This window comes from Leiobunum rupestre, chromosome 5, assembly GCF_980474605.1.
Source record: "Leiobunum rupestre chromosome 5, qqLeiRupe1.1.hap1, whole genome shotgun sequence".
Lineage (NCBI taxonomy): Eukaryota > Metazoa > Arthropoda > Arachnida > Opiliones > Sclerosomatidae > Leiobunum > Leiobunum rupestre.
In genome coordinates, this window is record NC_143388.1 from 69,616,339 (window position 1) to 69,626,943 (window position 10,605).

The 10,605-nt window shown below is 35.4% G+C and overlaps 1 protein-coding gene across 1 annotated transcript; it reads right to left on the reverse strand.

The window, feature by feature from the left end:
* Window positions 1-6,891: 6,891 nt before the first annotated feature.
* Window positions 6,892-7,539, reverse strand: LOC149945700 (uncharacterized). Its single transcript, XM_090176688.1, has one exon. The coding sequence runs from the start codon at window positions 7,537-7,539 to the stop codon at window positions 6,892-6,894; it is 648 nt and encodes a 215-aa protein (XP_090032814.1).
* Window positions 7,540-10,605: the final 3,066 nt, after the last annotated feature.

Sequence of the window (10,605 nt, forward strand, 5' to 3'; positions counted from 1 at the left end):
ATTGGAGAATATAAGAAGGGAGAAGAATAATCTTGCAAGAAGCTACAGCAATTTAAAGTTAAAGAATATAAAGTTATTGAAGAAAATAAACGAATTACAAACACAATTAGCCCAGGAAAAACTTATAAGAAAACATGCTACCAAAAGATTTAAAGCGCAAGATCAATTTAGCAAGAAGGTTGCAGCGGAAAGACTTTTGAAAAAAGTGTTTTCAGAAACCCAAATAAAGATCCTAAGTGGTAAGAAACAATTCAAGTGGTCCCACGAAGACCTATCAAAGGCATTTACGCTGCGGTACAACAGTAAAAGTGCTTACAATTACGCAAGAACTGTTCTTAATTATCCCCTACCTTCAATATCAACTCTTCAAAAGTATGCGTCAAAACTTAGCATTGGTGAAGGGATTTTAAAAGATATTCTTAATATTATGAAAGTAGCTGGGGAGCATCTTTCTCCATTGGAGAGATTGGCAGTATTAACATTTGACGAGGTCAAAATTAAATCTTGGATGGAGTATGACCAAAGAAATGACCAAATTATCGGACCCCATTCTCAGATGCAAGTAGCTATGGTGCGACGTTTGTTTGGAAAATGGAAACAACCAGTCTACATTGATTTTGACCAAAAAATGACAAAGAAAATTCTATTTGACATAATTACTAGCCTAAATGACGTCGGTTACACTGTTGTATCATGCGTTAATGATATGGGTGGCGGAAATATGGGCCTCTGGAGAGAATTAAGCGTATCAGTTAATAGAAGTTGGTTTAGTTACCCAGTTTTAGACAGCAAAATCTACATGTTTGCTGACGCTCCACACGCTTTGAAACTTACTCGTAACTGGTTTTTGGACGGAGGTTTCATACTAAATAGTGTAGAAATTTCCAAATCACCAGTAGAACATCTACTAAATAGAGACAAGAATTAAGTTAAAATGTGCCCAAAATTGAGGAAAGACCATTTAGAATGTCAAGGTCCGCAACGACAAAATATCAGAAAAGCTGCCGAACTAATGTCACACTCTGTTTCAACAGCCCTTCGACATTTAAAGCCTGAAATTAGCAAGTATGAAACTGAAGAGGTCATTGATGCAACTGCGAACTTTATTTCCACCATAAACGACTGGTTTGATGTAATGAATTCATATACCAAGCATAATTCAAAACCAACAAAATGCGCGTACGGTGTTGAATTAAGAAAACAAAATTCTTCACTCGGTAAAATGAAAGACACTATGGAGAAAATGCTGTGTGCCAAAAAAAAAGAGCTCGCAACTATTCCAGAAAGGAATCATAATTTCTATCCAATCCCTGAAATCATTATTTTCGATCTGAAGAGTAGTCACAACATTGAATATTTACTAACCCACCGCATAAACCAAGACTGTTTGGAGAATTTTTTCTCACAATTGCGTACCAGAGGGGGTCTGGACGATCACCCCACCCCACTGAATGAAATATATCGTATTCGAATGATAATTCTTGGAAAAAATCCAGGTTCAACAAATATATTGACTTCCAATACTTTTGATGTTGGTGATGAAGAATATTTGGTAACGAGTGTTTTTAACTGTATCAATATGCCTGAAGTTCCTACTGAACCTTCAAATGATCGCTAGTTTCTGTTAGGTGAAAATAATAGTCCTCTAACCCCTACAATAGGTAGTGAAAATATCTTTCATCCTGAACAACGTATTTTAGGATCAGTGTTGAATGTTTTAAATAGTCCCGTTAGCCCAAATAATCAACAATATACAGAAGGCTCATGGGTAGAGAATAACAATAGTGCCTGCGCTTTAGTGAAAGATAGCAATGAGAAAGATATTAATGAGTTTGAGTTGGACACTTGTTAGGAAGGAGCTTTAGAATTTTTGGCTGGTTGGGTTGCAAAACGAAATTATGAACTTTACCCTGATTTAGACTTGGTTTTATATAAGTGAGCACGATTATTCCTTTCCTTCTTGGACAAAAAGGTTATCTTTAGGCGGATATACAACTCCATCAGTTTCATTTTTGAAAGATGTTAAATGTTTTGAAAATAAATTCAAAGATTACCACCCCAAAAATAAATTAAGTAAGGAGAAGGGGATTGTTTCTAACTTATCTCGTGTAATAAAAGAAAAATGGCCGCAATATCCCTTAAATGTAATTTCATCATTTGTTAAAATACGGACTATAATCAGAATGGGCTATTTAAACTTTGTTATGGTTGACGAGTCGAGAAAGAAGGGAAAAGAATGGAAAAAGATACTTACTTAGCTTTTTACACAGCTATCACAGTTATAACAAGGCGGAAAAAGATACTTAATTATCTTTTTACGCCTTGTTATAACTGTGATAGCAACACTACCTAGTCATTGTCATTAAAATTTAAGAGTTCCTAAAGTAGTTTAAAACTTAATATATTCTATTACTTAAGTTGAACAATATTTTAAATGTTTAATGTTATCTCATTTATAATAATTTTTCATTTTCGTTACTGTGTTTTGGTATTTCATATTGCCATAAGAAACATTTATTTTTACTGAAAGAAAAGATCTCACAAATTTTAAACATTTGAAAATAAATCCGTTAATATAATTATATGTTTTACTTCTTTAAAAAATTTATTATAATCTAACATACACCACTTGTCTACTAACCATGATATTAAATACTCCCGACATAGCTTCGACCATATTCTATTTGATAATAGGTCTCTTTATGACGTCACTCGCGGAGCGAACAGCACCGCCGCTGGAAAATTAAAAAAAAAAATCCCAGTCGGGCAGCGTTGGAACGAAACGCCAGAAATAGGTTACTAACTGATAACTCGTTAAAACTAAATGAAAAGAGACTTAAAACGGTTTTAAAATTCACAATTTTTTGAACTAAATAAATTGTGAATTTTAAAACCGTTTTAAGTCTCTTTACATTTAGTTTTTCATAATGTGCTTCTCTTCACTGGGTCATTTCATGTCAAATCGAGAGGTTGGGAGGTACTACCTCACCGATTTATACATCAAATTTTGGTGCGTAAGTAGCCTTGAAATAATGACCATTTCCAAAATTTTGGCCCTCTATCGATAAAATTGGCCATTCTATGAACAATGGAAATTTTCCCACACCAAAGGCTCCGCCGACCCAAAAATCAACATTTTTGGCCATATCTTCCAGCGAAATACCTTTAAACTATCACAAATTTGTTATCTAGGTGTATTTTGGACAAGGAATCGTATTCAAAAATTACCTGCAGATTTTGGTTTGGAAGATATTAACGTTTTCGGGGGGTCTAAGAAACCTACAAAAAACGGAAATGACATCACTTTCGATTTTTTTCATTTTTTTATATTTTTTAGCTATTGACCAAAGAAGCACACATTTAATGTTTCAACAATGAGAAATGTTTGGTTAAAAATTTATGAGAAAAATTCTAGTTCGAATTGAATTTTTGATTCTGTTGATAATAGAGATAATTTGTGAATGACCTTGAAAAAGGTGTTCAAGGTCATCAAAATTTACTTTATCGATAGGCCATTTAAATGGTTAATGTGCCCTGAAAGTTTGAATTATATGGCACTTTTAGTTTCAGACTTATTATACCTGAAGTGTTTGGTCATAGACATTATTCATTTAGAGTTAATATAATTTCGAAATAAACTCTTTACAATGAACATTGTTCAGTTTATGTTAAACAGACATGGTCCAAGAAGACGCACTTAAGGGTCAATAATTCTAAAGCTAATAATGTCAAGTAAATTAAACTTTCAGGGCACATTAACCATTTAAAAGCCTCAGCGATAATGTAAATATTGATGACCTTCAACACCTTTTTCAAGGTCATTCACAAATTATCTCTATTATCAACAAAATCAAAAATGCAATTCGAACTAGAATTTTTCTTATACATTTTTAACCAAACATTTCTCATTGTTGAAACATTAAATCTGTGCTTCTTTGGTCAATAGCTAAAAATTATAAAAAAATGAAAAAAATCGAAGGTGACGTCATTTCCGTTTTTTGGAGGTTTCTTAGACCCCCCGAAAACGTTAATATCTTCCAAACCAATATATGCAGGTAATTTTTTAAGCGAGAATACGATTCCTTGTCCAAAATACACCTAGAAAACAAATTTGCGATAGTTTAAAGTATTTCGCTGTAAGATATGGCCAAAAATGTTGATTTTTAGGTCGGCGGAGCCTTTGTTGTGGGAAAATTTCAATTGTTCATAAAATGGCCAATTTTATCGATAGAGGGCCAAAATTTTGGAAACGGTCATTATTTCAAGGCTACTTACGCACCAAAATTTGATGTACAAATTGGTGAGGTAGTGCCTCCCAACCTCTCGATTTGACATGGACTGACCCCTCTGCATTAAAACTAGTTATTTAGTGGTAATTTATGCACTGTGTGACCGTGGCTTAAGCTTTACATTTTTATAGTTTATTGAACTTTATACTCGTTAATTGCGTGCAATATCTTTGTGGTTTTACATCGATCATTTAATTCTTTGATATTCCGAGGTGAGTTAGTGTATTTTTTTTAAGAAGTGTAGTCTACACAAAATGGCATTTTATAAACAGATCTGACTTTCGTAATCGATCTATTATTACACTATAAAATAAAGATATTTTAATTAACTATCAATATTAGTTATTATTAATATCTTTAAAAATGTATTCTAAGACCTATTTGTCACCTACTATATAGAACGAATTTATACATAGTTTTCACTAAAGGGGGTAGGCACATTTTAGCCCGCATTTCATCCCCTATTCCCTCCACCGTACAGTACTGCCGGGTACTTGTTGGTTGCAGCCTAGTAGACGAACTTTCACTCTAGGCTGGTTTTCTTATGGAGTGGCCGAGGGCCAAACCCTAATTAAATTTAAAATGAGTGAGACAACTTGTAGGAAATTTTTCAAAGGATATTTTGAATCTCTGCTTGATAGCGACAAGTTTATTTAAAAAAATATCTTAAAATTTGTGGGAAAGTATAGACGATTTCAAAAGCGATGCCTCGGTACATATAACAATGTATATTTTACACACAACAAACTTGGTCACGTTAGAAGAAATGAAAAACCATAAGAGTCTGGAATCCCACACATTTCTGACAAGTGGGAATATAAATGGTATTCTAGTCAAGAATTTGGAGAATATCTTGAAACTGGTTTTGGGAAAGGTATGTACAGTACCATTATAAATCTAAAGTATATAGTGCAATTTGTGTTAACGTAATATTTTTCTCACAGGTAAAACATTCTCAAAAATCTAACCATGATTACTTACACAACTGGATTATTGCTAGAGAAAGTGGGGAGGTATTAACTGCACATTGCTCTTGCATGGCCGGACTCGGAGAGTCATGTTCTCACGTGGGTGCAATTTTGTTTTTAATTGATGCAGGGTTAACGATTTGAAAAAATCAATCATCAACGGAAAAGTTAAACAAATGGCAAGTTCCCCATCTTAAACAAGTACCATTTAAGAGAGCTCGAGAGATAAACGTTTCATCAGCTAAACAACGAAAGCAGAATTTATAACGTTTACTCGTTGATCCTGAAACTACGACAACCCGTCCAGTGAAGAAGAAAAAAAATGTACCAAACGTTACAAATGATGAATTTACTGAATATTTATACTGTTTATCTTCGTCAAAATCAAAACCGGTTATTTTATCTATTATTTGCCCCTATAATAAGGATTATGTGCCAAAGTCAGTGGAGCTACCTCTACCCTTAACAAACCTTCGACAAAGCGAAGCAAGTGATTTGCCGTTAAATGAAGTCCTTAAGATTTCCAAAACACTGAAAGATAAAATCAAAATCACAAAAGAACAATCCGACAAGATTGAATTATTAAACAGGACACAAGGTGCAAGTAAAATTTGGTTCGCCCAGAAAGCTGGAATGGTTAGTTCATCCAATGGTAATTCAAATCAATCTGTTATCCGGAGGTTAACTTTTTTCTCCAAAGCTACAGATTGGGGTAAAAAGCATGAAGATACGGCTATAGCTGCGTTCATTGCAGAAAATCGAAAGCAACATGAAGATGTTACTGTTCGAAAATGTTGATTTTTTATTAATCCAACTTACCCATTTATCGGAGCGTCCCCAGACAATTTATTGTCTTGTAAATGTTGTGGCACAGGAACATTAGAAGTTAAAGCTCCCTTTCCGGAAGAGACCTAACGATTGAAGAGTTTGCTGAAACAGAATAGTCGCCCTTGAAATTTAATGAAGCGGCAAGTGAATTCAAACTAAATACAAATCACGCCTATTGCTATCAGGTTCAACTACAAATGTTCGTATGTGAAGCTCAATACTCCGATTTTGTGATATGGACAACGAAAGGTGTAAAAATAGAAATAATATTCCCAAATGTGGACTTTTGTAAAGAGCTGTTACGTAAAGCGACTGAATTCTTCCACAACTGTATTCTTCCCGAACTAGTCAGCCAACATTTCACAACTCATGATATTCGCAATGGAATTGCCAATATATCGATAAATGTTGTAAATGGAAAGTCTCGAAATAATGTTCCTAAAACTTACTGCTATTGTGGTCAATCGGAGGATGGCAAGGTGGTTGTCTGTGATAGTGAAAATTGCCCTTTGAGTGGTTTCTTTTGAAATGTCTAGGTATTTAAAAAGCCCCTACTACGAAAAAATTGTTTTGCCCAGAATGTTCAAAAACAATGGTAAAAGTTCCACCAAAACTCGAGGTAAAGGTAAACCAACAGCTAATACAAAGAATCTGTGATATTTTAAGGATATTACATGATTTTATTAACTAAAAAATCTATGAGACTGTCTTTCTAGCGTAAACTACTAAAAGAAATGAGCTGTGATGTATGTTTTAATGATATAAAAATTTTATTAATCAAAATCTACGAGTCTGTCTTTATAGCCTTAATCAAATCTAATTACAGAATCACACGTGTTTATCAAAGCGCAACAAACTTTCACTATTTTATCTAATTTGGTAGGTTCTCCTACATTATCATGATTTCCCACGTAGTCAATGGGAATGATTGATTGAAGAATTCTATATTTATTTCTAACCAATCCGATAACACGCTCAACATGTATTCGAACATCGGTAATCTTCCGAGTGTCGCCTATTTCCTTTGGGCTTAGTGGGTTTTTTCCTCTTGTGAAAGCAGGGACTGCTACTTCGGCACAATAAAATCCCACGGATTCTGATATGTTAAACCCACGATCGGCTAAAATAAGATCTCCAGGTATCAAGTTTTTCAAAATATCGCATTCCTCGGTTATGTGGTTTTCGGAAGAGCGACCTCCCCAAGCCTCTGAAATGAAGGAAACAGACCTTTGGGGTGTTTTACCAATGAGGAACTTCATAGTGTTGTGATGTTTGTAATGAGACCATGTATCCTCTCTAGCATCTAAGGATGAAGGTCTATCAATGAAAATCTCAATACAATCTATTATAACGGCTACTTTATTATCAAACGCCTCTTTGAAAGAATTGGGCATCTTTAAATATAGTTCATCCTTCGATGGCGATCTAATTAGCCGATCAAGCCTAACGTTCATGATATCTAGCCATTTATCAACTACTCGAGAGATAGTAGCGGGGGACACAAGGAATCTGTATGCTAGGTCTTTAACATCTAAATCCAATCGTAACCGTAGCAGACAAATATAAATCTCTTGAAATAGGGTTAATTTGGAATTTAAATTGAGTTGGATATGAGCAAGTAGTAAATTAAATGTTCGCAATATTAAAGTTAATGTTGAAAGGCCGGTGTAATAGTGTGCGCGATCTCCATCCGCTCGCACGTAGTCTTCATCCAGTTAGTTTGCTTTCAAGTTTTCTTCAAGTTGATTGATGTAATCCATTGTTAAATCTGTTTGTATTTCTGCATTAACGTATGTTTTGGTGTTAGTTTGGCAAGAAACTAAGTTTCATTTTCCATACCCGCAGCTTGGGCAAATTCTCTATCACCTTTTCCAATAACCATAGGTTCGGCAAGTTCTCTTTAAGCTTTTTCCATAACCATAGGTTCGGCAAGTTCTCTATCAGCTTTTTCCATAACCATAGGTTCGGCAAGTTCTCTTTATATTTTTCCACAACCCTAGGTTCGGCAAGTTCTCTATCAGCTTTTTCCATAACCATAGGTTCGGCAAGTTCTCTATAACTTTTTCCATAACCATAGGTTCGGCAAGTTCTCTATCAGCTTTTTCCATAACCATTGCTAAGGCAAGTTCTCTATCATATATAGATTAATTTATATCATCTTCATATACTTCATCTAGCGTAAAGTAAGCACTTTCATTTCCTGCTGAAGATGACATGGATATATCACAATCGGATTCTCGCTTACGTTTGGCTCGCTCTATAGACCGGTTGTGAAGGTTCAGTTTGGATTTCAGAGATCTATGACTTTGTACAGTTTGGTATCCTACAAAAATGTAAGTTCAAGGAGGGAACCCCGTCAGGGTGTAATTCATCTTCCAAAGGAGGTTTGCCTATAATTATAACACACCAAGGGTTATGAATTGTTTTCTAAAATAAAGTTTTTTAACCTTGCTTTAACGAGGCAAAACGCTACAATTTTTTATTTAAATGTCGTTAATAGTAAAATTTTATTAACTGATATAAAATGATGGCTACAAATTCGATGCCACTTTGGAATTTCGAGAGTCGAATTTGAGAATCTATCTTGGCGTAAAGCCTGCACCCAACCCTTTCTTCTCCTTTGAGTAAGTTCTTTAAAAACTGGTCCCTGCCTGGTAATAATTGTCGGAAACAAATAAAATGATACTCCTGAACCTTTTTCAAACCGATTTTTACACTTGAGAACCGAACACGACTTCATAGTTTAATTAATAATAAAATAAAACTGAAAAACTAAGAACCCTAACGAGCTTTCCCATAAGAAAGAGTCAGAAGCAAAGTTCTCGAGCAAGTAAAAGAAGCAAAGTCTTTTTCAATGATGTTTGACAGCACCCCCGATATTCTCATAAGGATCAAACCAGCCAAGTTTTACGCTACGTTAACATCGATGCAAATAAAGTGATGGTTGTTGAATCTTTTGTGGATTTCATTAAAACATTCGGCAAAACCGCCTATGATTTTGCAAAAATTAGAAAGAGCTGGAATTGATATTCAAAATTGTAGAGGACAAGCGTATGGCAATGCTGTTGTAATGGCTGGTCAACATACTGGCGTTCAGAAACGCATCAAGGAAATCAATGGAAAAGTAGAATTTGCCGCGTGTGCAATTCACTCGCTTAATTTAGCGGGTGTACATGCAGCTTCAGTTTATGTGAATATTGTGACCTTATGTGGAACGGTGGAGCGTTTTTTCACGTTTTTTTCTTCCTGCACTCATCGCTGGGACATTTTGACTTCAGTCACTGGTCAAAGTGTTAAGCGTGAAGTAGAAACTAGGTGGAGTGCACGGTGTGATGCTGTGGGTATTGTGAAAAACAATTACTCGTTAAGTGCTATAGAACATAAAACCGGTGAAGAAGAAAATAGAGTTACCAGGTCTGATGCAGGCGTGTATGGAACACCAAAAGTGTCACAAGCAACACTTTTGTACATGTCAAACGTTTTTGACTATTGCTTTTCCTTCACCATTCATTGGCTTTAAATTCACCGAATCCCATCGAAGTTGCAACGTTTCCAAATATAAAACCATGACGATTTAAGCTCATTATTAATTCAACCATTAGAAATTGGCTGCTTTATTTGGGCGTAGCTAGGGAGGAGTCACGTTTTTACTTGACTCGACACAATTTTAGACATGTCAAAACTTCATTTCGACTAGTGCTTTTCGTTTCGACTAGACAATTTCTTCACGCATCGTGATTGGACTAGATTTTTTAACGGTAACTGGACAAAAATATTATTAACATAATTATTGAAAAACGCCATTCTATTGGTTTATCAAAGCCTTTATTGGCCTTTATGTGTCACGTGAAATAATTTAGTTACCTCCTTAAAAAATCGCATGCCTTTATCCCCTCCTCCGACAAATTGAACATGTTAAAAACTTTCTGACTAGTTAAAAACGTAGTCCAGTACGCCAAAGGTGTCTCAATTCCCGTATAGAAATCTAACGCGAGCCGAAAGTGTCACAATACCACAGTTTTCAGGGTTCATACAAACCTGGAAATATCAGGGAAACAGATGCTTTCCAAAATAATCAGGGAATTTCGTTTGAGTCTGCAAGCGCCTCAACCCAGAGGGCTGAGTGCGTAGCGCCCTGTCGATCGCAGCGGCTGAGCAGCGTAGCGAAGATAAATGGGCGAAGAGAGAGGGGCAAACGCTAGAGGTGAACTCCGTGATTTCTATGCTGGCACCTGGCACCGCGTCGCGTAGGCGGCGTAACTAGCAATTTCAAGACGTTCGCTTGGCTAAGTTGGCTAGCCTTAATCAAAATATTTGACTAACAAGATCAACAAGGTAAATAAATTGAGATTTACTTCATTGTAACTCCTTTTTCGTTAAATTGAATCGTTTGTTTTTAGAAGTATAATAATGCCAAAGTCAACAGCCGCTAGATCAACATTTAACCCAGAATGCTGTAATGCCACTCTTCACCCAGATTGGGCAGAATGGGTTAGACAAAATCAATCTAATCCATTTGC

Excerpts from the sequence above, each read along its gene's own strand:
- LOC149945700 (XM_090176688.1), bottom strand. The coding sequence starts at position 7,539 with ATGAACGTTAGGCTTGATCGGCTAATTAGATCGCCATCGAAGGATGAA.